This window comes from Callithrix jacchus, chromosome 6 (genome assembly GCF_049354715.1).
Source record: "Callithrix jacchus isolate 240 chromosome 6, calJac240_pri, whole genome shotgun sequence".
Classification (NCBI taxonomy): domain Eukaryota; kingdom Metazoa; phylum Chordata; class Mammalia; order Primates; family Cebidae; genus Callithrix; species Callithrix jacchus.
Window position 1 is genome coordinate 15624348 of NC_133507.1, and position 27262 is coordinate 15651609.

At 44.0% G+C, this 27262-nt stretch overlaps 1 protein-coding gene across 1 annotated transcript in view; it reads left to right on the plus strand.

The window, feature by feature from the left end:
- AGBL1 (AGBL carboxypeptidase 1) overlaps window positions 1-27262 on the plus strand; it is a 798761-nt gene that overhangs the window by 135639 nt on the left and 635860 nt on the right. The window contains exons 7-9 of the mRNA XM_035303747.3: window positions 11355-11563; window positions 21511-21676; window positions 22908-22975. Coding sequence (XP_035159638.3) covers window positions 11355-11563; window positions 21511-21676; window positions 22908-22975 — 443 coding nt within the window. The remainder of the gene's footprint in view (window positions 1-11354; window positions 11564-21510; window positions 21677-22907; window positions 22976-27262) is intronic.

Here is a 27262-nt window from a genome sequence, read left to right on the forward strand (position 1 = left end):
AGCAGTTTACAAAGCACCTTTTCATATACGATCTCATTTAATCTTCACCATGGCCCCGTCAGACAGGTAAATATTTAATTATTCTATAACAGTAGTTCTCAACATGAGTGATTTTGCCCCAGAGGGAGAAACTAGCAAGGTCTGGAGACATTTTTCGTTGTCACATCTATGGGGGGGAGGGTGTGCTGCTGGCATGAACTTAGTAAAGGCTGGGTTGCTACTGAACATTCTACAAATGCACAGGACGGCCCCATGCGATGAGTAATATCAGCCCGAGATGTCAATATAGTGTGAGGTTGAGAAAACTAGTATTCGATGGAGAGGACACTGAGGCCCAAAGAGATTGGCTGATTTGCCTGGGATTGTGTAATATGCACTTGACATATTGGGACTAACGTCCGTCCCTTCCTTTCACTACTGCAGAGTTTCAAACTTTTTTGTTTGAAAGAAATGAAAGTTTATTTTTGAATTAAATCCCTTGCAGAGCCACTGTACATGAACTGATGACTGTTTGAAGAATTTCCTATTCCCAGATCTCTGCATCCTGGCTCCTTCCAGTCACTCATGTCTCAGCTCCAATGCCCCCTTCTCAAGGGTCTTCGCTGATCATCCAACCTAAAGTAGCCACCCTACCTCGTGACTCCAGTGCCACTGTTTTGTTTTCTGTGTATCACTTGTCGCTATGTGAAATCGCCTTGTTTACTCTGATATCTGCTTTCCCACGCCACTCCTATGGAACCGCAAGCCCCATAAGAGGCGAGACTTTGTCTGTTTCATTTTCTGCTGTATCGCTATTGTCAATAACAGTGCCTGGCACAGCTGGTATATCATAGTTGCTAAATAAATGTTTGCTGAATGTATTAAGGGTGGTACCTTGGGTGTGGGCATGGTTTTAGTTTAGAATTTACTCTCTGACTAGCCATAGTGAGGATCTGGCTTTCAGGACGAAAGCCTGTATGTTTATTTGCATATAAGAAGCAAACCTCCCAAGAGAATTTTCAAACTAGCAATATTGAAGAATCAATCATATTTTCTCAAATCCAAGTCTATCATCAACTGTGAGGTGTGTACCATTTTTTAATGTGACACCGAGTGAGAAAATGCTGTCAGTTACAATGAAAACATCACCCTTGGTAAGAAGCACCTTAATTTTGGAAATGCTAAAAATATCCGTGCCTTAGTATTGATAAAGTATGATGTGAGATGGAGTCCTCAGACAGGATGTAAAGTATTGACTCAGAAGAGTTTCAAGTCTTATGGCCCCTTATATTTTTATTTTTTAAATTTATTTTTTATTTTTATTTTTTTGTAGAAAAGGGGGTCTCACTCTGTTGCCCAGGCTGGTCTTGAACTCCTGGCTCAGTGCTTCTGCCTTGGCCTCCCAAAATGCTGGGATTACAGGCTTGTCCCATTCTCTTAATAGGTGTAGCACTGCACCCTAATGCCCTTCATTAGACATTGTGTGTTCTGAGTGTGGGGGAAGAGCAGAGATGTGTAAGGAGGAGAAAGGTGTGGATTCTGAAGCTTCACCGAGAGTGGAAAAATTCCTATGGTTTGCGACTAGTTCTGTAGAAAGTTATTAGAAGGAGTTGAGGATTTTTAAAAAAAGGTAGATTAATCTAGATCTAAAACAATGCTCCAACGTGTGTCTCTTACCTATCTTGGTTTCTGAAGCTTAGGAAAAGCATCTTTAATTTTATAAAGGCAATCAATTGGGAAAACAAGATTTGCTTGAAGCCAAAATTTCCTTTATAGCCAAATATATTGAAATGTACCTGTTTTACAAAGAGAAAAAAGTACCTGTAAGCTAATTCAAAACCATCATTCTTATTTGAATGAATGATAATCAAGTATCATTTCCATTATGGATGGCATTAGACTTCCTTATGCTTTTATACATATCTGGCTATTCTCCTTGCACCAGCCACTCCAGCAGCTGCAGGGTGGGAGGAGGGGGCAGCTGACTCTGCCTTTCCTCATGGTGTTGCACTCACACCTGGGCCTGACTTCTGGGCTGGCCTTACTCTGTCACTGGCTGGATCTCAGGAAGTCCCCAAAACATCTCCAGGGACTCAAAGAACCATAGGCCATTTATTTAGGCCCTTAAACCTTCTCAAGTTTCCTATGAAAAATCAACTCTTACCATAATTTAGGGGCCTGAGATGGAACAGAGAAGTTGAAGGAGGGGGATGGACTAAAAGCCATGCCCTTTCAGAAATCTTCCTCAAGAAGCTGGATTAGTGGTAGGAACTCAGTGTCTTTACATAGGTGCAAAGAGTGTGAACTATGATAATAGGTTTGTGAGATGATGAATATGGTTGTTAGTCTGATTTGTTCATTCTCTAAGGGAATGAACAGGCATGGGAATATCACATCTACCTCCATGGATATATACAATCATTGTTTATCAATTAAAAATGAAAATAAAACTAATATCCCATGGGACTACCATGGGATATTAACTTTGGAGTCAGATGAGGGGATTTTATGTGAATCCTAGATACGACAATTGTAAGCTCTGCGGACTTCAATAGGGTGTTGAACTTCTCTCAGCCTGTGTCTTCATTTGTAAAAGAAATAAAGTCACACTTACCTTTAAGCATTTCCGTAAGACAAATGAGGTGATCCACATAAGATGATTAGCCTAGTGCAATGCACATAGAAAATATTTTGTACATAAATACTCATGTTGTAATGTGTTCTGATGGCGAAGTAGACGGTTTGCTTTTTATGCAATATGATTTAGGAGACTTCGTAGAAACTACTTTATCCAGAAATATCTTCTAAATAGACTCCCTAAGATAAGACCCCTAAGATAATCTGTTGCAAAGTCAAGGGTATTGCAAACTGTAGTTAGGGCCACCACTACCTTTAGTCTTACTAATGTCTCAGAAATGGGAATTCTCGGGTGGAAAATTACAGGGTTTGAGAACTCTGGTTTGAAGTGGGGCTTTTATTATGGAATCCTGACTGGGATTAGGCAAATTTTGTGATATAATTGCTTGAGGTTGGTGGACACAGGGAGGAAGGAATTTGGAAGCAAACTTTGGAGAGTGTCTTCTGCTCTGAGAAGGGGGTTTCTACCCAGAAAAAGACTAGTTGAATTGTCAGTAGTTCAGATGGATGGACTTTCAGGAAGACTCTGAAACAGTAGAGCTATTTAATCTCTCTGGGCAAAATTTCTTAGACAGAATACGTCACAGTATGCTGTATAACTGGAGGTAATTTCTGTTCTCAGAAATGACGGAGGCCTCGAGTCCTCGTATTTACTCTTACTCATAGATGTTGTAACAAATGTAAAGGTGGCATATTAAACTGTTACCAGTCATGTGGATCTTAGAGAATGAACTGATCTTCTAAAAAGGCTTTAGGGTAATGAGACTCAATACATGTACATTTTGTCAGAGAGGGAAATTTTAAGGTTTATATCATGGACATGGCCTTTAATGGCATTTAGGATAAAATGGGGTGTGAATCTCAGCATGTGTAAAGGGGAGCGTTTCATTGTACGATGGGGGTGTCTCAGAAGAGGCGGCAATGTAGGACTGGTGACCATTTTGGGGTGAGAAGTCAACTACATTCCATGGGGATTGAAGAAAATGGTTATGAATTTGACTTATTTTGAAACTTTTCCTTTGGCTGTGCTCACTGGTGAAAGGTATGAGAAATTTGGATACCGTCTTTGTAGAGAAAGGAATGATCATTTATTGATTACATACTTTATGTCAGGTGCTGAGTTATGTTTTCAATTCTTATAATGGACTTGTAAGAATGCTTCAATTATTTTTATCTTTTTTATATTTCTTTAATATTTGTGCCTGTAATCCCAGCACTTTGGGAGGCCTAGACAGGTGGATCACGAGGTCGAGAGATTGAGACCATCCTGGTCAACATGGTGAAACCCCGTCTCTACTAAAAATACAAAAAACTAGCTGGGCACGGTGGTGCGTGCCTGTAATCCCAGCTACTCGGGAGGCTGAGGCAGGAGAATTGCCTGAACCCAGGAGGCGGAGGTTGCGGTGAGCTGAGATCACGCCATTGCACTCCAGCCTGGGTAACAAGAGCGAAACTCCGTCTCAAAAAAAAAAAAATATTTGCAGAGGATGGAAACTCAGTTCAGAATGGCTAAGTGCCCTTCTTAGTTCGTTTTGTGTTTCTATAACAAAATTCCTGAAACTAGGTAACTGATTAAGAACAGAAATTTATTTTCCCACAGTTCTGGAGGCTGGGAAGTCCCAGATCAAGGCTTTGGCATCTGGCACGGGTCTTCCTTCTGCATCCTCACACAGCAGAAGGTGAAAGGGCAAACTAGCAGGACACTGTGTGAAGCCTCTTTTATGAGGCCCTTAGTCTCATTTACAAGGGAGGAGACTTTCTGGCCTAATCGTGTCTTTAAGGCCCCACCTCTTAATACTGTCACATTGACAACATCTGACTTTTGGAGGGGACATGTTCAAACCGTAACATTGAGTAACTTAACCAAAGTTACACAGTTAGTAAATGCTAGGGCCAAAAGTAGAATTACTAACTAGGGCACCCCGAAGCTTCTGTTTGTGGCTTGGCCATGTCTTCACCCAAATCTCATCTTGAATGGTAGCTCTCTCAGTTCCTACACATCATGGGAGGGACCCAGTGAGAGGTAGAATCATGACAGTGGGTCTTTCCCATGCTGTTCTCACAATGGTGAATAAGTCTCATGACAGCTGATGGTTTTATAAAGGGAGATTTCCCTGCACAAGCTCTCTCTTGCCTGCCACCATGTAAGATGTCCCTTGCTCTTCTGCCATGATTGTGAGGCCTCCCCAGCCTCACAATTCAGTGGAACTGTGAATCAATTGAAACTCTTTCCTTTATAAATTACCGATATTCAGGTATGTCTTTATTAGCAGCATGAGAACAGACTAATACGAGTTGTCCATAACAATAGCAAGCCATTGGAATAAAAAAAACAGGTGATACTGATCAGCATGATGATAGTAACCACAGGCAACAGATATTGTACCAGGTGCCAGGCATCGAGCCATCTACTTTATATGTAGTATCTCATTTAGTTTTCTCAACAGCCTCACAAAGGAGAGATTACTGTTGGTTTTATTTCTCAGCAAAAGACTGAGTGATAGAACTGTAAAGTGACATGCTCAAAGTCACATAGCTAGAAAGTGTGGAGCTTCTTGCCATAGGCAAAGATTTCAGAAAGACAGTCCCAGAAAGCTGAAGGGTCTGCCCGCAGATCAGACCAGCAAGGTAGTGACGGGTATATGAGTTTAGAAGTCTGCACTCGGCCGGGCGTGGTGGCTCACACCTCTAGTCCTAGCACTTTGGGAGGCCGAGGTGGGTGGATCCCAAGGTCAAGAGATCGAGACCATCCTGGTCAACACGGTGAAACCCTGTCTCTACTAGAAATACAAAAAATTAGCTGGGCATGGTGGCGCGTGCCTGTAATCCCAGCTGCTCAGGAGGCTGAGGCAGGAGAATTGCTGGAACCCAGGAGGCGGAGGTTGCGGTGAGCCGAGATCACGCCATTGCACTCCAGCCTGGGTAACAAGAGCGAAACTCCATCTAAAAGAAAAAAGTCTGCACTCATTTGTATGTCTCATTTCTGGAGCTGTGGCTGTTAAAGCATCCAGTACATTACTTTGCTGCAGGCTCCCACGTTTCCTCTGTGTAAGGTCATCACTGCTCCCAAAAAGGATGGTCCAGTTCCCAAATAAGGAAAGTAAAGAGCAGTGAGAACAACTTCCTTTGGTTTTGCCAAGTAAGAGGAGCCGTGGGCTGCTTGCAGTTATAATTATCCAAGATGCCAACCACTTCTCCCCTCCAGCCTGTCATGGGGTCCCACATTGTCGGAGAAATTCTGTATTTTGAGTCTTGAAGGTTTCTAGGCTTTGATGTTTAGACCACAAATATCTTTATAAAGACGGTCGGGATCTCCAATGCCTTCAGGAGCTAGGCGGGTAATTCACTTCTGAAGGAGCTGGGGATAGACAAAAAGATGAGTTGATTACTGTGTCAACCTGTGGATTGCTCCTCCTGCTCATTCATCTTGACAACACTGTGTGGCTAATAGTCTGTGGGTTGCTAGTTTGTAACACTGAAAGGCTACATATTCTTTTTCCCTCCTTATTGTCCAAGTTTGTTGTAGAATGCATAAGGAATAAAACTACAGAAAAATCAAAATAAGCAAATAGAATCATCAGTTGCTCCCCAGTCTCATTAAGTATTCTTGTTACCTTGGCATATTCCCTTCCAGTTTTTAGTGTAAAAATCTGCATCAGTGGGGTCTGCAATAGAGAGAAACACGTGAACCTCAGTTAAATATTTAGGGTGAAAATTAAGCTATCACTAGATCCTGTTTCACACTGAGAATTAGCTACAAGTCAGGCCCTGGGAAGATAGAACCTGGAGACAGAAGTAGAAATAGTGGAATATAGAAGGGTGAGTGGGAGGTGAGGACAAAGATAAATCTCCAGTTGTTCATGGATTTGCCAAAGGAAAACTGGCCAAAAAAGATATTTAGCATGAGGCTGGCAGTAAGGGCCTGACGGAGCAAGTGGGAGCCAGGAAGCAGGGGCACAACCTTTAGGGTTGGGTAGAGGAGGGGGTGAAGTGTTAAAGACCCTCAGAGCTCTCTGTCCATTCCATTCCCATCCTTCAACCAGTTTATAAAAGACACTTATCTAGGTGGAGTGTCATGGTTCACCCCTGTAATTCCAGCACTTTGGGAGGCCAAGGCAAGTAGATCGCTTGAGGTCAGGAGTTTGAGTGCAGCCTGGCCAACGTGGTGAAACCCGTCTCCACTAAAAATACAACAAAATTAGCCTGGTGTGGTAGCGGGTGCCCATAGTCCCAGCTACTTGGGAGAATTAGGCAGGAGAATCACGTTAACCTGGGAGGCAGAGGTTGCAGTGAGCCAAGATCGAACCACTGCACTCCAGCCTGGGCAATAGAGCAAGACTCTGTCTTTAAATAAATAAATAAATGAAATAAAAGACCCTAATCTACTTAGACACTTAAAAAAAATTAAGCAACAGGAATTTTTTTTTCCTCAAGGAAAATTTTAGGAGAAAGCCATTTATGTAAACAGACTATAGCAGAGCTGGTCTGTTTCAAAGAGAGAGACTTGAAGCCCTCTCTCACCTCTCAACTCTGAGCCCACCCTGAGCAGTATTCAAAAACTCACATCATCTCCGCTCTGTTTGCCCTGGCCTAGAGAAGCAACGCTCTCCTCTCAGATCTTCTAGAACTCTCTGAAGTTGCCCATCCCGCTGACCCTCATTTCATTCTTTGCTCTTCTCCACATTTGCTCTGTCTCAGTTTGATGAATCTCCTCCTGTCGCATTTCAGATACGTATTGACTTTTGCACAACTTCACAAGCCGTTCTCAGAGAAAGATTGACAGGTGTAGGGTCACCGGGGAAGGAGGTTTAGCTGGCTTAAATGTTAGTAAACATGACAGTTTGTCGGGGATTAACAGGAAATCATGAATAAAATCATTGGGATTTGATAAGGGATTTTTCTCCCAGACAATTAAAGATTTTTTTTTTTATTATCTTTCTCCCCCCAGAAAAAAAGTCATGGATGAAGGTCACTGGGATGACCCATTATCATGTAATACTCTTAAAACAGATAAAAGACAAAAGTCTTTAAGCTTGTGCAGACCACAGGGCCCCTGTGAACTGTTGTTCTGGCATCTTTTTAGCAGGTGATACTGTCCTTTAATCCCTCCTACTTAATTCTCAATTTTCTTTTAAACATCAGATATTGAATAGGCTGCAGACTCCTTTAGGCAATAAAGAACTCTCATGCTCTGTGGCCAAGATCTGCCAAGGAATGACATATTTTTGATACAAAAGAATAATTCATTAAAGGAGGTAATAAAGGCAATTCAAACCCTCCGCGAACGTATCACCGGGCGAATAAAGCTCTTCACTCTCGGTTTTGGCTGTGTTCTAAAGAGAGAGAGAAAAAAATAAAACCAGCTTCACAAATGGGCCAAATTTATTTCAGTGGGGTTTAGTCAAGCCTGACAATTTAGAATTTGACAAACAAGTAGAAAAAGATAGAGTTTTATTAATATTATGAGAAAACCCCTCTGGAATAAAGCATTACATTTCCATGTTACTTTTTGCACTCATATGCACTTACATGATTTTAGGGAGAAATCCTACTTTGAGGTGAAATTTTGCCTGATTATACCTCTGGGGCTCTCCCTCACATACACTCAGCCAGAAGCACATACGGTCTCATAAGCCAGTGTGAATGTTTGAGATGATGGAGAGGTGTGGTGGTGAGAGAACAGAGCTGCAAGCTTTGGGCATTCTGGTTGAGGGTCAGCTGGTTAGAGCCCTGCAGTGCACCAGGTCCCTAGGAGCTGAGAGGACCAGGCATCTGCTGGGTACATCTGAACTGGTACCTGTTTGTCTACCAACCCGGTAGCCCAAGGAGTTTAACCTGAAAAGTAGCGTATAGAATACGCTATAGTAACTGTTGAGAGAGGTATCTTGGACTACTTTCTCCCTCTATTTTAGGTCCGTAAAATAGGGTTTCATGGAGATTCCAACTGGGAATATTGAACTAAGAGAAGTCAAGGAGTTGAAAAGGCACTCTGTTACAAGTCTGTATCGGATGTGAGAAAGCCCACACTACACCTCTTCTGGGTGGACTTCCAAACTGCACCTGAACATCTTTAGTGCCCATTGCTCACTACTACGTACCGTCTATCATCTTGATGAACAGTCTTAACTATGAAAAATTCTTTTCCTGAATTCAGCCTAGTGTGCTTTTCTTTCTTTCTTTCTCTTTCTCTCTCTCTTTCTTTCTTTCTTTCTTTCTTTCTCTCTCTCTCTTTCTCTCTCTTTCTTTCCTTCCTTCCTTCTTTTTTCTTTTTCCCTTTCTCCCTTTCTTCCTTCCTTCCCTCCGTCACTCCATCTTTCTCCCCTTCCCTTCCCTCCCCTCCCCTCCCCTTCCTTCTTTCCTTCTTTCTTTCTTTCTTTCTCTCATTTATTCGTTCAATAGGGTCTCACTCTGTTGCTCAGGATCATAGCCCACAGCAACCTCGAACTCCTGGGTCCAAGTGATTCTCCTGCCTCAGTCTCCCAAGTACCTTGGGGCTACAGGTGAAGTGACCATGTTTGGCTTCTTTGTATTTTTGTGGAGATGGGGTTTGCTCATCTCTGTTGCTCAGGCTTGTCTCTAAAATCCTGGCCTCAAGACATCCTCCTGCCTCAGCCTCGCAAAGTGCTGGGGTTACAGGTGTGAGCCACCACGCCTGGCCTGTGATTTCTTTCTCACTTGGTCTTGGGGTCTTTCTTGAGAGCGGCTGTAAGCCACCAATAGCGAGTAAAGTTAGTTGGGGTGTGTGGGTCGGGTGAGACTCCAAGGAGGCAGCACAACAAAACCCATGAAATAACAGAAGCATTTCTGTCATTACAGAGCCAGGAGAATAGGAGGAGTCGCTGGGGAGCCTGGGGGTGGCAGGGAGCTCAAACTGCGTCTCGGGAGAGAGAGGTCCTGTTGTGGGACTGGGCCTTTCCTAAGGTCCACGGCGCTATCACTCAGACTTTGTTGAGGGGGTTGTGGATTGGGCAGTTTAAAGAAAACACACATGTGTAATCCCAGCACTTTGGGAGGCCAAGGCGGGTGGATCACGAGGTCAAGAGATCGAGACCATCCTGGTCAACATGGTGAAACCCTGTCTCTTCTAAAAATACAAAAAATTAGCTGGGCATGGTGGCGCGTGCCTGTAATCCCAGCTGCTCAGGAGGCTGAGGCAGGAGAATTGCCTGAACCCAGGAGGCGGAGGTTGCGGTGAGCCGAGATCGCGCCATTGCACTCCAGCCTGGGTAACAAGAGTGAAACTCCGTCTCGGGGGGAAAAAGAAACAAAGAAAAAAGAAAACACACATGAAGAATGGGTCCTATTCACATGACCCTGATGTTGTCCAGTGGGTTTTGCTGTGGCCGGCAGGTGTGGAAAATGTCGGGTTTTGGGTCACTGGGATGAGGAACAAGGAGGCCATATGGCAAACAATCACGTGGGAGGGTAGGTTTTCTATAGGTCAGAGGCGACAGGATACGACTGGGCTTCCAGCAACTTAAGTGGGCCTAAAAATGGATGTGGAGGCTACAACTGTGTGAAACAAATCTGTGAGTCTTGGTTTTCCATAAACTGGCTTCCATTATCCTTAGGAAGGACACCAACACATCTCCTGGACATGGTAGCCTTTCAGATGTAGTATCTCACTCAGCATCCTCTCCTTCTCCACCTAGCCTAATAGTTAGCTCAACTCAAATGACAACCTCCAGGGTGCACTGAGATTCAGAAAGGAGGAATGGAAATCTCTCTCTTTGTGTCCCTCTCTCCTCCCACACTATTATTATTATTACGTTTTTTTCGCCCTGAGAATAAGGTACAGACTTTCATATACTCTAATTATGAATTTACTAAAAACAAAAGTATTCTCTTACATAACCCCAGTTTTCAAAATCTGAAAATAAACACTGATACAAAACTATTAGTCAATCTGCAGATCTTCAAATTTGACCAGTTGTCCAATAATGCCTTTTATAGCAAAAGAAAAAACTGTTTTCTGGCCCAAGATCTATATTATAATCACATATCACACTGACCTGTCACATCTTTTCAGTTCCCTTTAGCCTCATGTTTTGTTTCGTCTTTCATGACCTTGACATTTTGAAGGAGCCTAGGTCAGGTATTTTCTAGTATGTCCTTTATTTCAACTTTTCTTTTTTTTTTTTTTTTGAGACGGAGTTTCGCTCTTGTTACCCAGGCTGGAGTGCAATGGCGCGATCTCAGCTCACCGCAACCTCCGCCTCCTGGGTTCAGGCAATTCTCCTGCCTCAGCCTCCTGAGTAGCTGGGATTACAGGCACGCGCCACCGTGCCTAGCTAATTTTTTGTATTTTTAGTAGAGACAGGGTTTCATCATGTTGACCAGGATGGTCTCGATCTCTTGACCTCGGGATCCACCCGCCTCAGCCTCCCAAAGTGCTGGGACTACAGGCGTTAGCCACCGCGCCTGGCCTCCTTCATTTCAACTTTGCTGATTTTCTTCATGATGCAATTCAAGTTATGCATTCTTGGCAGGAACACTATAGAAATGATGCTGATCTTTCTCAGTGCATCGTATCAGGGGGTACATGATGACTGCCCCATTGCTGGGGATGTTAACTTTGGTCACTTGATTTAAAGTGACATCTGCCAGTTTTCTATACTATAAAGTTATTATTCCCTTTATAATTAATAAATATCTTGTGGGAAATACACTCGAACAATTTCAAAGAGGTGTAGCCATGGAGGGCCTGTGATTGATACTGCCTTTCCCTTTCTTTTCAGAGTCGAACAGCCGCAGGGCGGTGAACCGAGGCTATGTCACCAGCTTGCTCAGGCTGCACCAGGACTGGCACGGCCATGACACAGCCAACACCTACGTGCATGTCCGACGGGGCTTGCTGCTCTGCCTCAGGCACATTGCTTCCCTCCAGTCTGGCAGGGAGGCCTTCCTGGCAGCACAGGGCATGGAGATCCTCTTCAACACCACACAGGCAAGCAGCATGGAGATTCACTCTGCAGCTGAATGACAGCTGGATGATTCCTGAAGTCTGTCATTTAAGAATCATCCCAGGCAGAGCTGGGAACACCTCAGTCTATTTCTTGTTGCCTACTATGGGCAGATGTTCTGGATTTAAATCTTCATTCCAGGTCAGGCGTGGTGGCTCATCCCTGTAATCCCAGCACTTTGGGAGGCTGAGGTGGGTGATCACCTGAGGTCAGGAGTTGGAGACCAGCCTGGCCAGCATGGTGAAACCCCGTCTCTACTAAAAACACAGAAATTAGCCAGGCGTGGTGGCGCGTGCCTGTAATCCCAGCTACTCAGGAGGCTGAGGCAGGAGAATCACTTGAACCCAGGAGGGGGAGGTGTGATCTGAGATCACACCACCGCACTCCAGCCTGGATGACAGAGTGAGACCCTGTCTCAAAACAATAACAACAAAAAAGTCTTCACTCCATTGATTCATTCATATATACTTAGTATATTATTTGTTGGGCACACACTACCAGGGGTGCAGTGTGGCATAGTGGCTGAAAGTGTTGACTCTGAAACTAGAGTACTGCATTCAAATCCCAGCTCTAGGGCCGTGAAACTTTGAAGAAGTCACCCAACTTCTCTAGGTCTGCCTTGAGGTTTTTCTTCAAAAAAAAAAGCAGAAATAACAAAACCTAGGTTGTTATGTGGATTAAATATGTTACTGTAGAAATGGGATGTGCTTAGAAGACTACTTGCCATGACTGAAACTGCTTTTGAGGGTGAGCCTTTGTTGGAATAATTAGCAGTGGGAGCTAGTGGTAGATATGACCAACGAGGCCCTTGATCCTGTGGGGAAAACCTCCCGGCACAAGAGTCAGACACTAAGTAAGCAAAGAATGCAATGAGGAAGATAATTTCATGTTGCTCTGTGAAATGAACAAAGTCGGGCAGTGACTGCCCTAGCTAGAGGGAGCAGGTGTTCTTTTAGAGAGCTCAAGTCATCCTTGCGAATGTGACACCTGAGCTGAGAGCAGAGCTATTGGAGGAGCTGGTCATGCTGGTCAGGCCAAGTTGCAGGGTAAAGGCATCCCAGTGAAAGGGGATGGTGCCTTCAAGGGTTTCTACTTACCAGCACCCCACGGGAATATGTCTTCTAGGGATTCACGGATTTCAACCTAAATAAATTCCTTAACTTCACTTGATTAGGGCTAATTTAAATACCATAGTTTGAGGCTACATATGCCTTCTCTGTGGGTGATACAAGTTTTCCAAATATCCATCATTTGCTCACCCGCCTTCTCCTGGGGCCCAGGTAGCCATGCTGCACACGCATGACGTTCCTGCTGTCTCTGGCTGAGGCCGCCTCTGGACTCCCTCTGTCAGTCTCCGTGCTCCTCTCTGGACACCCTCCAGTTTTTCTCTACCTGAGTACATGTGAGGTAATGAAGCTGCCAATGAGAGTGTTGTTTTCCAACCAGGGTATCTGTAGACATTTCTCATTCAAAAATGGCCCCTTTCCCCACTAAACAATAACAAAATACTCTCCTACAAACCAGTGTCTAATTTCCTATCTGCTGGTACCTCTGGGTTTCTTTCCATCATGAGAGCTTTCACAGCTTTTCCATCATTCAGTAGCTGTGTTTTACATTCTCTTTCTTTTTTTTTTTTTGAGACGTAGTTTCGCTCTTGTTACCCAGGCTGGAGTGCAATGGCGCGATCTCGGCTCACCGCAACCTCCGCCTCCTGGGTTCAGGCAATTCTCCTGCCTCAGCCTCCTGAGTAGCTGGGATTACAGGCACATGCCACCATGCCTAGCTAATTTTTTGTATTTTTAGTAGAGACAGGGTTTCACCATGTTGACCATGATGGTCTCGATCTCTTGACCTCGGGATCCACCCGCCTCGGCCTCCCAAGATGCTGGGATTACAGGCATGAGCCACCGTGCCCGGCTACATTCTCTTTCTCAGGATGAAGCAGGGCTTTGAGTGTTTCCAGGCTCCCCATGCTTTGTCAGCCCGTGGTTCCCCAATTCTCGAATCCCCCCCAGTCCTTGAGCAATGCCCTCCTGCACTGCTGATGTTTATAACAGACCCCCACTGTGGTCCCGTGCTTTACCAAATTCCCCTGCCCTCCAAGCTATTGGCTATTTCTCTGTTCTGGGCTAAAAAATTAACCAAACAAAAAATAAGCAAACAAAAACAAGAGCAATAAAGGAAGAAGATGATCATCACAGAGGTACATGTCTTCGATGGAAAGATGGTGGAGAAAACACCAAAGGAAGCCAGCATGAGGGGTGTGAGCCTGTTTGCAGGTCTTTAAACAGTGCCTTAGCAGTCAATGAAGACTTCAGTTGCTCAGTGAAGCACAGGAACACGAAACTTCCAGCCTTTAATTACTGCTGGGAATGGAAGCAGAATGTGAGTAGACACAGAATCTGCACTTTGTAGTGAGGTTCCTCTAGCGCATATTATAATCTCTCTTGGTATTACATGGAAAAGTAGCTCAGGAGGGGCCTGTGGGATGGTGCTAAGTAAACAGGACATGACACAGTAAGGCTGTTGCCTGGAAGAGTGTGTAGAATGTATGGATGTCAACCTCAAGGGGTCGAATTCCTCACCACCACCACCACTCCTTTGCTTTTAGTATTTTTTAAATAGTGTGCTCTTGGCTGGGCCTGGTGGCTCACACCTGTACTCCCAGCATTTTGGGAGGCCGAGGCAGGCAGATTACCTTAGGTCAGGAGTTTGAGACCAGCCTGGCCAACATGGCGAAATGCCATCTCTTTTGTATTTTGTAAAAATACAAAAATTAGCCAGGCATGGTGGCAGATGCCTGTAATCCCAGCAACTCGGGAGGCTGAGGCAGGAGAATTGCTTGAACTCAGGAGTCGGAGGTTGCAGTGAGCTGAAATTGTATCATTATACTAGCCTGGGTGACAGAGTGAGACTCTATCTCAAAAAAAAAAAAAAAAAAAGAGTGCTCTTTCAGAGGGAATATTATCAAGTTTATGCACAAAGTCTGATGTTTGACATTCTCCTGTTTTTTTGGAACATGATCCTTGCAGGTGAACGACAGGGTGTCCTGACTTAGAAACCAAATGGCTTATTTTTCCCTGGCAGCCATAACCAGTGTTGAGTAGCCTCCCAGACCTGAGCCGAATGCTGTGAGCACAGATGTTCTTGCAGGCGTGCTGGAGTTTGAGCTGCCCCTCACCCCTCCTGTCCCTTCTGCTAGAGAAGGCAGGGGAGTCACTGGATGGCCAACTCAGGGGCCTTGGATTTGGTGATGTGATTTCAGTTGCCATGTGCAAATTCTGCTGCCGATGCCAGTGATGATGATGAAAATGTTAATGAAGCAGCAGCAGGAGGAGGAGGAGGAAGAGGAGAAGACAGTTCCTTTGAACTCCTATTAATATATCCCTTCGCTGTCTCAGCAATTTATGCAGACTTTCCAATGTTGACATTTTTAAAAAGCTTTTAGATAGGCTCTATTATTTTATTTTTATAGATGAAGAAACGGAGGCACATAACTGTTGAGTAATCTCCCAAGTCCACAAAGCTCACAAATGTCGGAGCCAGGATTGGAATCTGGTAGTGTCACTTGAGAGCCTATGCTTTTGCCCACTGTACCAGCAGCTCCCCAAGGTGAGCATGCATCAGAGTTACCTGGATGGCTCACTAAAGCAGAGCCTGGGCGTGGTGGCTGTTTCTCAGTTTCTGATTCAGGAGGGCTCTGGTGGCGCCTGAGAATGTGCTTTTCTGACAACTTCCTAAGTGATGCTCATGCTACTGGTTCAGGATCACACTTGGACAAACACTGTCCTAATTTATCTATTTAGCGATGGAGTTTTGCTATTCTTGACCAGGCTGGAGCGCAATGATGTGATTTCAACTCACTGCAACCTCCGCCTCCTGAGTTCAAGCAATTCTCCTGTCTCAGCCTCCTGAGTAGCTGGGATTACAGGTGCCCACCACTACGCCCAGCCATTTTTTTGTATTTTTAGTAGAGACGGGGTTTCACCATGTTGGCCAGGCTGGTCTTGAATTCCTGAACTGAAGTGATCCGCCTGCCTTCGCCTCCCAAAGTGCTGGGATTACAGGCATGAGCCACTGCACCCAGCCCCTATATTGTTTTTATTGGTGTTTATGGTGTGCTTACAAACCTACTGAGGATGAGACTGACTGTAAAGGAACTATTTTAGTTCCTCCCACACCTTTGCCGTCTTCTTATTTGCCTTTCTACTGAGGCCACTGCTTGCATTGTCTCTCTAGGTGACCCTACCTCTTTGTTTCCTGTGTCTCACATTTCTTCACAGATTCTGTAAACATCCCCTAAAAGTTCATAGGCTGAGATCACACAGTGCAGCAAGGGTGTTGTGTAATGTAATATAATCTTATTGGAGCTTTGCATGAGGAAAGATGAAGAAGAATGACAATTTGAGTGCAAGGTTAAAAAAAAAAAAAGAACTCCTACAAGGATGCCTGAAACAGTTGGCGATAGTTATCAATTTGGAGAAGTAGGTAATTGCAGAAGGAACAAACCTATATAAGATAATCAGAGAAAAGAACCACTCTTTGGAGCTACAATAGCTTGAGGGGCCTGAAAGGTGGTTTTCAAACTGTAGTAGGCATCACTTACCTGGAGGAATTGTTACAGATTGCTAGGTCCTACCCCAGAGTTTCTAATTCCATTGACCTGAGGTGAGGCACAAGATTCTGCATTTCTACTGAGTTCTCAGATTATGCTGATGCTACTAGTGTGGATACCTCACTTTGAGAACCACTAGAATAAGAGGTGATACAGCCTTTTAAAAGTCACAGTTGCCACCATTTGCTCAGAAAGCGCAGCAGGCCAAGCCTTGATTCATCAGGGTGTTCTCTGGCTGACAAGACCAATGACCTCAGCCTTATGAACCTATGGAAGGAGGGATGGAATCCTAAAGGGAATCTTACCAGCTTGGGTCAGGAGCTGGATACCCTGAAGGTCAGATTGGTGTGAGGTCATTTACTATTTATTCAGTAAATGTTTTCTGAGCTCCTTCTTTGTGAAAGGTGTTGGGGCTGGGTTTTATGGGGGTTCAAAGATGAAGGTGTTAGAGGACTCATCCTCCTGGCAGACTTGGTGTGAGCATGCAGGGCAAGCCTTACTTGATTTTGCTGACCAGAGAAGGCTCCATGAAGGCAGCCACATCTGAATGAGGCTAGGAGAGCATCTTGAAAACTCTAAGAGAAACACTTGGTTTGTGAACTGTTCAGGGAAGCAGAAGGAGGTGGCTGTGATGCATGGACAGAAAGAGAAGCCAGGAAGAGTGAGTGGGACAAACTAGGACTTTTTGGAGGGTCAGGCAGAAGGAAGGATCTCAGTGATAATCCAGAAGATATTGAACCATTTCCATTTAAGATATTTTTATGTCGAGCTACACCACATCTGCTCTCAGCCTTAGAATTTCTCCTGTATGTTCAAAGAATCACTGGAAAGAGAAGGGAGAGAGGGATTATGCCAAACAGGGGTTGAAGAGCTGCTGTGTCACCTGAGACCTGAATGATTAAAAAAAAACCCAGTGCCGTGGGGATCTGGAGATGAGGGTTCCAGGGAGAGAAAAAGAAAGTACATGCAAAGATCCTCAGGTGGGGGAGTAGGGTGGGAGGTGGGTGAGCTTGAGCAACTAGACATGGCAGGGCATTGTGAGTGTGGGGGAAGGCATGAGGTCGAGTTGGAGTCACAGGCAGTGCCAGGGCATTTAGAGCTCCTTGAATCATGATGAGGAGTTTGAATTTATTTTCATCAACTTTTTTGTTTTGAGACAGAATCTTGCTGTTACCCAGGCTGGAGTGCAGTAGGGCAATCTTGGCTCAATGCAGCTACTGCCTCCTGGGTTCAAGCAATTCTCGTGCCTCAGCCTCCCAAGTAGCTGGAATTATAGGCACGCACCACCATGCCTGGCTAATTTTTGTGTTTTTAGTAGAGTCTGGTTTCACCGTGTTGGCTAGGCTGGCCTCTAACTCCTGACCTCATGACCCACCTGCCTTGGCCTCCCAAAGTGCTGGGATTATGGGCATGAGGCACCTCACCTGGCCTCCATCAATTTGTGAGCAGGCAGGAAGAGAGCAGAAGACAAGAATTAAAGAGATAGGGCCAGATCACATAGAACTTCCTAGGGCATAAAAATAAGTTAGAATTTTATTACTATCAAGCAGGAGACTGACCTGATACAATTTATGCTTTTCATTGTTTTGATTTTTGAAAAATTTTAAGTTAATTGTAGTAAAATACATGCAACAAAATTCACCATCGTAACCATTTTCAAGTGTACAGTTTGGTAGGGATAAGTACATTGTTACACAACCGTCACTACTACCCGTCCATCTCCAGAATTCTTTTCTTTTTTTGAGACAAAGCTTCGCTCTTGTTACCCAGGCTGGAGTGCAATGGTGCAATCTCGGCTCACTGCAACCTCCGCCTCCTGGGTTCAGGCAATTCTCCTGCCTCAACCTCCTGAGTAACTGGGATTACAGGCATGCGCCACCATGCCCAGCTAATTTTTTGTGTTTTTAGCAGAGACAGGGTTTCACCATGTTGACCAGGATGAGCTCGGTCTCTTGACCTAGTGATCCGCCCGCCTTGGCCTCCCAAAGTGCTGGGATTACAGGCTTGAGCCACCGCACCCGGCCCTCCAGAACTCTTTTGATCTTGAAGAATTGAAACTCTATACCCATTAAACTGATTCATGCTTTTAAAGGACCATTCTGGCTGCCATTTGGAAAAGAGATTATCAGAGGGCACAAGGGGAAAGAAAGAGAGTGTTTATAGGAGGTTAGGCAGGAGATGTTGATGGCTTTGGCTACAGAGAAGCAGAGCTGGAATTTAAACCCAGGACTTCATATTCTTGGTCAAAGTCCTTTTCCACTAAAATGCCTTGCTTTGTTACCATGGCAGTTATTCCTGGGACTCTGCTCTGAGTAGCTATGATTCCTACCATCTGCTTGCAGACTCTTAGGAGACTTTATGAAACGAAGGATGCCTTCTTTTTCCCACTAGCTAATACTAAGTGCTTACTGTTAGGCACCTTGCCTACTTTAATGCATTTACTTCTCACACAACAGTATGAGTGAGGTTGCGTTATTATCTCTACTTTGCAGATGAAGAAGACACCGTGGCACAGAGGAGTGTATTAATTTGCCAGGGTTATGAAGTTAGCAATCTTCAGCCCAGGATTAAAACTCACATAGTCTGGCTCCAGGACCTGAGCAGTTAGCTCTTACTCTATCTTGCCCATATATCATGCAAGTAGGGTAATTATTATTCCAAAGCTAATTCAAAGATGTTAACTGTGACGGAAGCATTGGATGTTTTAAGCATTCTCATATTTCATCATCCCTTCCAAGTAGCAGATGTGTTATTGAGAGTGATGGGAAAAGGGAGCCTAAAATCTCACCTTTGCCTCCAATTCTGAGACATTGGTTCTTAAGGATCCTATTTCCTGGAGTCTTGTCATATACTTGTGATGTATAGCACAGGTACCAACTCTGCACTTCTAGGAGCCTGAAAGCAAATGCTTCCTGGGCACCCCTCCCTTGCCTCAGCTTCGTCTCAGCCCTGCACACACCTATCCATTGAGGGAAATGTTGACCAATGAATTCAAGAATTTCTGTTACCTTGAAACTAGCAATCTCTGCATTTGTGAGTATTTCCCCTACAGTGCAGCAGAGAGCAAATACAGCATAATTCCTAATGCCGTGGGTTTTATAGATTTTAATACTCCCTCCAGCCTCCAAAATCAGTTCACACTATGGCCCAGTTTTTCAGAACATTTGAACTTGTCCTCATGCTTTCACTTACTTTTCACTTGTACCATTCCACCAAAGAAAAAGACACGATTACCTTTTATCATCAAGGACCATCACAGACATACCTGGGTTCCAAAATGTTGGCTTTTTTTTTTTTTTTTTTTTTGAGAGTTTTGCTTTTGTTACCCAGGCTGGAGTGCAGTGGCGCAATCTCTGCTCACCACAACCTCCACCTCCTGGGTTCAGGCAATTCTCCTGTCTCAGCCTCCTGAGTAGCTGGGACTACAGGTGCATGCCACCATGCCCAGCCAATTTTTTGTATTTTTAGTAGAGACAGAGTTTCACCATGTTGACCAGGATGGTCTCCATCTCTTGACCTTGGGATCCACCTGCCTCAGCCTCCCAAAGTGCTGGGATTAAAGGCATGAGCCACCACGCCTGGCCCAGTGTTGGCATTTTTGACTGAGTTCCCTGGCTTGGGCTGGCTCTATCTCTACGAAGGTTGGAGCTTAGGACATTATTTCTGACACGCCATCTCCATCTTCTTGCTTCCTCCTCCAGTCTCTTTTTTATTTTTTTCCCATTATGAAACATTTGAGACTGTTTGACCAGATCAAGGGGTGAAACAGCCTCAACTGTTCATTAGCCTCCGTAACGAATTGGCCAAAACGAATTCATTTTCCACTGAGGGTGTTTCCGGCTGTGTATTCTGAGGCTTTTGATTCAGGACACCTGATTGGTATGACTGGTGCACACTGAAAGAGAGAGAACATTCTTGATTGCGTTAAGACATTTCATTTTGAAAGTTGGCTTACTTAAGGCTGGGCACGGTGGCTCATGCCTGTAAATCCCAGCACTCTGGAAGGCAGAGGCGGGTGGACCTCCTGAGGTCAGGAGTTTGAGATCAGTCTGACCAACACGGTGAAACCCTGTCTCTACTAAAAATACAAAAATTAGCTGTGTGTGGTGGCAGGTGCCTGTAATGCCAGCTACTCAGGAGGCTGAGGCAGGAGAATTGCTTGAACCTGGGAGCTGGAGGTTGCAGTGAGCCAAGATCGTGCCACTGCATTCCAACCTGGGTGACTGAGCAAGACTCTGCCTCAAAAAAAAAAAAAAAAAAAGAAAAGAAAAAGAAAGTTGCCTTACTTATATTTTGCAGTCACTTGGGTAGCTTAAATTCATGGATACATTTTTATTATTTTTTCCCTCCACGTTCTTTCACGTGGAAGTATCTGTAACGGTGAGTCTAGAGATGCCACAGTTCAGCAGCACCACAGACATTCCCGCTGCCCTGCGGTGTGTCCTTAGCATCCACCGTCTCCACTTCTGTGACTTATCAGCCTCAGAGCTCGCTGCACGTTTTAGGAATAGCAAACTGGGACCCCCACTAGTCACCTTCCTGTACCAAGTCAGTAGACAAAACAGTTACAGAGATACTGAAGAAAATGGTTGTGTTTCTGCCAAAAAGAAACTGAACTAGAGTCAACTCTGTGTCTCAATTTAGCGAACTTGTTCTTACATTTTTCACAGTGTCTGAGAAGAAGGGTCTTGTCATGTTCCATCAGTATCAAAATGTTACATCTGCAAACCCACTTTTTCTGTGATTTGGGAAGGTACCAAGAGGGATCAACACTGTGGGCTTTGAGAAGAGGCATGTAATTTAATTAAGATACTCGGGATTCACTTAGTCTTTTCTTCTGATTTCATGTTTCATCTTTTTTAAAAAAATATTTTTCTCCTCAGAAGACGGCTGAAAGAGAAAAGCAAGACTTCTATCAATTCAGCTGTTCATTCCCTAACATAGGCAGTACTTCACAGTGACACATGGGTGGCTGAGAAAAGACACCGACCTCCTCTTCCCCCAGCTATCCTGAGCGATGTCTTGCCTTAGGCGCAGCATCCTTTGAAAGAATTTTAAGTCTATATTCACACTGTATTCATTGCAATGATGTATGAAATGTGCAAGAGACAGAACAGAGCAGATTCCACATTAGACAAAATTCTATGTTAGAATGTTCAAATTTGACATTCTACGTTAAGGCTGCTTATGGTCTGTCCGTGTAGGCTGTGTGTAATTCATTAGCTGAAATACAGCTAGGAGACTGTTGTTAGCTGTGTTACAGCTAGGGGACTGTGCCCAGATGTCAACGTCTGATATAATCTTCCCTTTGCTCAGAACTGCCTGGATGACAAGAGCATGGAGCCTGTCATCTCCGTGGTGCTTCAGATCCTGAGAAGGTGCTACCCTAAGAGTCCTCTACCCTTGGTCACGGCCAGCAGTGCCTATGCCTTCCCAGTCCCCGGGAGCATCACCTCTGAACCTCCACATGATCTGCTTGAAGGTAAAATAAGTGGGTAACTATGACCTTTAAGATGAGTTTTTGCATCTGGACCGTGTTTCCCAGGAACCTGGATGAAAACAGAATTAGTTGTTTTATAGGTCAACCATAATTATCCATTAAGTTAATCAGACACATATATGAGAAAGCAGTTTGTATTTTCATAAATAGGGTGAGAAAATACCAAACTCACTTATTTTGTTCTTCATTGTTAACTGTTTCTGCCTTGCCTGGTAGGTATCAAATGCCTGTGTAGTCATCTCAGTTAATTAAACAAAAAAGTCTATTCAGAATCCCGTGATTGAGTCTCTGAAGCATACTGACTGATGGTGGAATTAATTTGCCCTAAGGATGAAATATAAAAAAAAATTCTTGTTATTTACAACTCCAGGCTAGTCATGTTGGAATATTTGAAAGTATTATCATTTAATCTCTAGGAAGATCTTCCTGTCAAAAGATTCTAGTACGAACAGGTTTTCTATAGGCATAATTTTGCCACAGTGGTACAAGATGCCTTCTATGCCTTCTATAACTTCCTTCATAAAAAATTAGGGGCTCGGCTGCGCGTGCTGGCTCAGCCTGTAATCCCAGCACTTTGGGAGGCTGAGGTGGGTGGATCACGTGGTCAGGAGATTGGGACCATCCTGGTCAACAAGTGGAAACCCTGGCTCTACTAAAAATACAAAAAATTAGCTGGGCATGGTGGTGCGTGCCTGTAATCCCAGCTACTCAGGAGGCTGAGGCAGGAGAATGGCCTGAACCCAGGAGGTGGAGGTTGCAGTGAGCTGAGATTGTGCCATTGCACTCCAGCCTGGGTAACAAGAGCAATACTCCGTCTCAAAAAAAAAAAAAATTAGGGGCTCAATCAAGGTAATATTTAAGTTATAACACATTTTGTATGTATGCGATCTCTAAACTTTGGCTATGCTAGTTGCATAAATACCTCTAACTTTCATGGGAGCAATTCAGAGTGGTATTCGTGTGTCCTTTTATTCTGCAATTATTCTGCATTGATCACTGCTTAGACTTTATAACTTAGTGCCCTGAGTTGGCTATGTGCACACCATTTATGCCTACCAATAAGTATTCGCATGTGTTAGGATTTTGTGTGATTAATATTGTGCCCCTTATTTGAGACAGGAAGAAGCAAGAACCACTGTGTGATGAACATCTAGATCCTAAGTCCCAGACAAAGGGGAAACCTCACTCACTTCACCTCTCTTTCCCCTTCCAGAGGATTTTGAAGATGATGGTGAGGAGGAGGTAGACAAAGACTCTGATTCTGAAGACGGAAAAGTGGAGGTACGTACACCAGCCCATGCTTCTAATGACGTCCGTATTCATGTCATGCACAGAAAAATACCACTTTCTATGTTTGCCCAAGCCCAGTGGAAATTTTAAAAACTTACTTTAGTACTGCCACTCCAGTGGTAGCGACACTCAATAAATGACAGCTACTGTTATTGATTTTCAAGTTGTCATTTTCATCTTGGTAGGTCTGGTACAGTGTCTCATTGTAAAGTCAGAGGTTATCCTATCCATTATTAAGACACCGATACTCCATTCAGATGAACCTTAGGTACACACTCAACATCTGGAGTTGGTGTATTTAATAAGACCATTTAAAGACCCTAGAAAGATTTTCCAGGATGCTTTCTAGTAGATCTCCTCTGTCTTCATAAGTCACTCTTATCCTTTCCGCATAGCATTGTTGCTTGTACAGTTCCACTGACATCAGAATCTGTGAATTGTTTTTCCATAAGTTGCACAGTGCACAACCTGGCTAACAGAGAAGTGCTACTCTTTGGGCTGCCTCCCAAAAAGACCTATCCTATAGAACAGAGGTTGGTGAACTTCCTATTAAAAAATCCAATAGTAGCCGGGTACGGTGGCTCATGCCTGTAATCCCAGCACTTTGGGAGGCTGAGGCAGGCAGATCATGAGGTGAGGAGGTCAAATACCATCCTGGCTAACACAGTGAAACTTCCCTCTACTAAAAATACAAAAAAATTAGCCAGGCATGGTGGCACGTGCCTATAGTCCCAGCTACTCAGGAGGCTGAGGCAGGAGAATTGCTGGAACCCGGCAGGTGAGGAGGTTACAGTGAGCAGAGATCACGCCACTGCACTCCTGCCTGGGCAGCAGAGTGAGACTCTGTCTCAAAAAAAAAAAAAAAGTCCAATAATAATTATTTTAAGCTTTGTAGAACACACGGTCTTTGTCACAACTGTTCGGCTTTGTTGTAGCACAAAAGTTATAGACAATTCGTAAATAAATGGGCATGACTGTGTTCCAAGCAATCTTCATGTACAGAAATAAGCAGTGAGACATAGTTTATGGACTGTTTTTCTACAGCAAGCTTTCTAGACCTTGGCACTGTTGGCATGTAGACTGGATACTTCTTGGCTGTGGGAGGCTGCCCTGTGCATCGTAGGATATTTAGAGGCATCGCTGACCTCTACCCACTGGATATTAGTAGTGCCTACCTCGTTTCCCCCGAGGCATGAGCCAAAAGTATCTCTAAGACTTGCCAGAGTCACCCGTAGTTGAGGACTACTGCTCTAGAATAAGACTTTGTCTATGAATTTTAGTTCTGTTTCCATTTCTGTTGGTGGACGTGGACTTCGACAAATTCCTTTAAGTTGCAGTTTCTTAATTTTGTCATCTGTAAAATAAGACTCAGTAAATTAAAGTAAACGCTGCCTTTTGGCCTGGCGCGGTGGCTCACGCCTATAATCCCAGCACTTTGGGAGGCCGAGGCGGGTGGATCACGAGGTCAAGATATCCAGACCATCCTGACCAACAAGGTGAAACCCCGTCTCTACTAAAAATACAAAAATTGGCTGGGCATGGTGGCGCGTGCCTGTAGTCCCGGCTACTTGGGAGGCTGAGGCAGGAGAATTGCTTGAACCCAGGAGGCAGAGGTTGTGGTGAGCCGAGATCGTGCCATTGCCCTCCAGTCTGGGTATCAACAGCAAAACCCTGTCAAAAAAAAAAAAAAAAAAGTGAACGTTGCCTTTTATGACATTTTTTGGGCATGAAACTCAAATTTAAAAAATCAATTTTTTTCCCCTCCTTTCCTTTCTCTCCTTCTTTCCTGTCTAGAAAGAAAGAGGCTTTTGAGTTTCGATCATGCTACTCACTCACCTTGCTGATGGTAGTAGTAGCAGACATACAGGGACTACCTCTTAGCTACATCTGTAGGTTTAGACTGCTATTGACAGTCTGGTGTTCTTTGGGTTTTGTTGATAAATAGAATCATTTCTGAAGTCATCTGTAGCAAATTGGTTCTTTGCTGTGGCTTGGTGGTGCAGGCCTATGGAGTACGTGTGGAATTATTTGAATAACACTGTGCTGCCGCAGTCATTCATCAATGCCACTTCCCCTCCCCTCTTGCCTGCTCTTTGATAACTGAACGTCTGATGCAGAGTGTCACTCGCCCCATGTATCTGATGGGAAGGGACCGGGTACACGACAGTACCTGATGTCCCACAGCATGGGAGGGAAGGCATTCAGATACTTTCCCATGCTCTGCAGAGGATGAAGGGGTGGGGTAGAGAGAAACCTAAACAGATAAATAAACTCACCTGGGAAAGAAGCACAAGACAAATTGGTAAGAGCTTGAAAACGATTCATCAAAAGGCTTCAAGCCACGGCAAGAAGATGAGAGGTCAGTGTGAGCGTGAGTTGTAGAGATGGAGAGGAACATGAGAGTCAGCGCTTGATTTGGAGGCACAACAAGAGCAAGGAAACTGGTGCTTAAGAAAACTGGGTTTTCCCCCAGGGAACCCAGCAGCATTTACTGTCAGAGGTATGAACCAGAAGTCAGGCATATTTTATTTCTGGTCACAGAACTGATCCGAAATAATCCTAGGTAATAATTGAGACCAGCCCCTTAAAAAGAACGATTAAGAGGATCTTTTATCTGTAAAGGGTTATGAGAGTGGAAAGCAGGGTGCCGAAAATTGCCAAGGTCAGTGTATTAGATGTGGGCTCGGTTCACATACACAAGCATTAGACTCAGACAAACTCTGAAGAAGAGAATGATAAACAGTGAATTCAAGCTCTCCCTTCCTTCTTCCTTCTTCCTTCCTTTCTTTTTAATTTTTTTATTCCTTTCAGGCACTTTCTTGGGTATGATCCATATGCAACATGCTAAATTCTTGGGGATGTTAATATGAAACACAGATAAGACGACGTAGTTTTTGTCTTCAAAGAGTTCACAGTCTAGTGAACTTGGAGTTTGTCCTTATTAAGTGTTAAAATCACCGCCTTCAAATCTGAGGCAACCAAAAGTCAGTGTCTAAAAGATCCAGCCTATGGAACAAGAGCCAGAAAGCATTACCTGGATTGGGTAGGTACCAGAATTCTAGTTGGTAAAGGACTGCCTGGATGGTGCAATGACACAGAAACCAGTCCATCTCCAGCTTGGTATAAATGCCATTTATAAGAAATACAAAAGGAAGTTGCAGCCTGGCTGAGACTAAGCTCCAGAACTTTGAAGGTCAGAAATAGTCTCTGTCACAATGATTAAACTTCACTGTTGCACTGAGAAAATAGCCACGACCAAATGAATGGATGTGGCTCTGTTCCAATAAAACTTTATTGACAAAAACAACCAGTATGCCATAGTTCATTAACCCCTGCTCTAAGGCTAAGTGGGTCGCCTAGTCACACGTGGAATGAATTAGATTGCAGCTCATGGGTTGCATGACTCTTTTCTGTTCAGATGCACTGGTTGGAGCACAAACTTACTAGTGGGGACATTCTTCCCAGTGGCCTTCCAGGTTGTGTTTCCATTAATGCCACCTTGTGCCATGGCTGAGTTTGCAGTGGAGGGAGTGGAGACAAGCAGAAACTGATAGATAAAGCTGGAAAGGACAAGAATGTGGTCATGGATTTGGTCATGGTGTGTACTATACCTGAAATATTATTAAATGAAACACATGGGAATTGGGAATTACTTTTTTTTTAATTTGAAGTTTGGGGAAAGATTGTGACACATAGATGGACTATTGTGTTTTTTTTTCCCCTTGGATCAGGAATACAAACATCTGTTTTCCACATTTATTGAATTTAACCTTTCAGGACTGCCAGGTTTTTCCTTAACTAGTGAAATATACTTGTAAAACACATGGTATGGTTTTTCCCCTCTATTTCGTTAAGGAAACTTGATCTAGGATGTAGAAAGATGAAGAGACTGGGCTGGTTGATTCCTGGTGTCTTTTCTCTGTAAGAACCTACAACCCTTGGAAAACACATGTATTCAGAGAGTCACCATCATCATTAAATTGTTTTGAAATGATGATCTATCGAGAATAAAAAATAAAGTGCCTGGGATTGTTCAATCCAATAAGTAAAAGACTGGTGGTGCCTTGGTAAACTTTTAAAAATCAAAGGGATGAAGGTGCAGTAGGAGAATGCCAGCTCCTCCCCAGGTCTCGTAAGGATCGTTGTAATTTCTCTCCTACCTGTTTCTCAAATCTCGTCTCCTGCAATCTTCCTCTTATTCTGTATGCATCAGCCGCCTTCTTTCTGTAAGCAAATTCCAACTTTTCCTTCTGCTAGTAATTCACTTCTAGGCCTGCA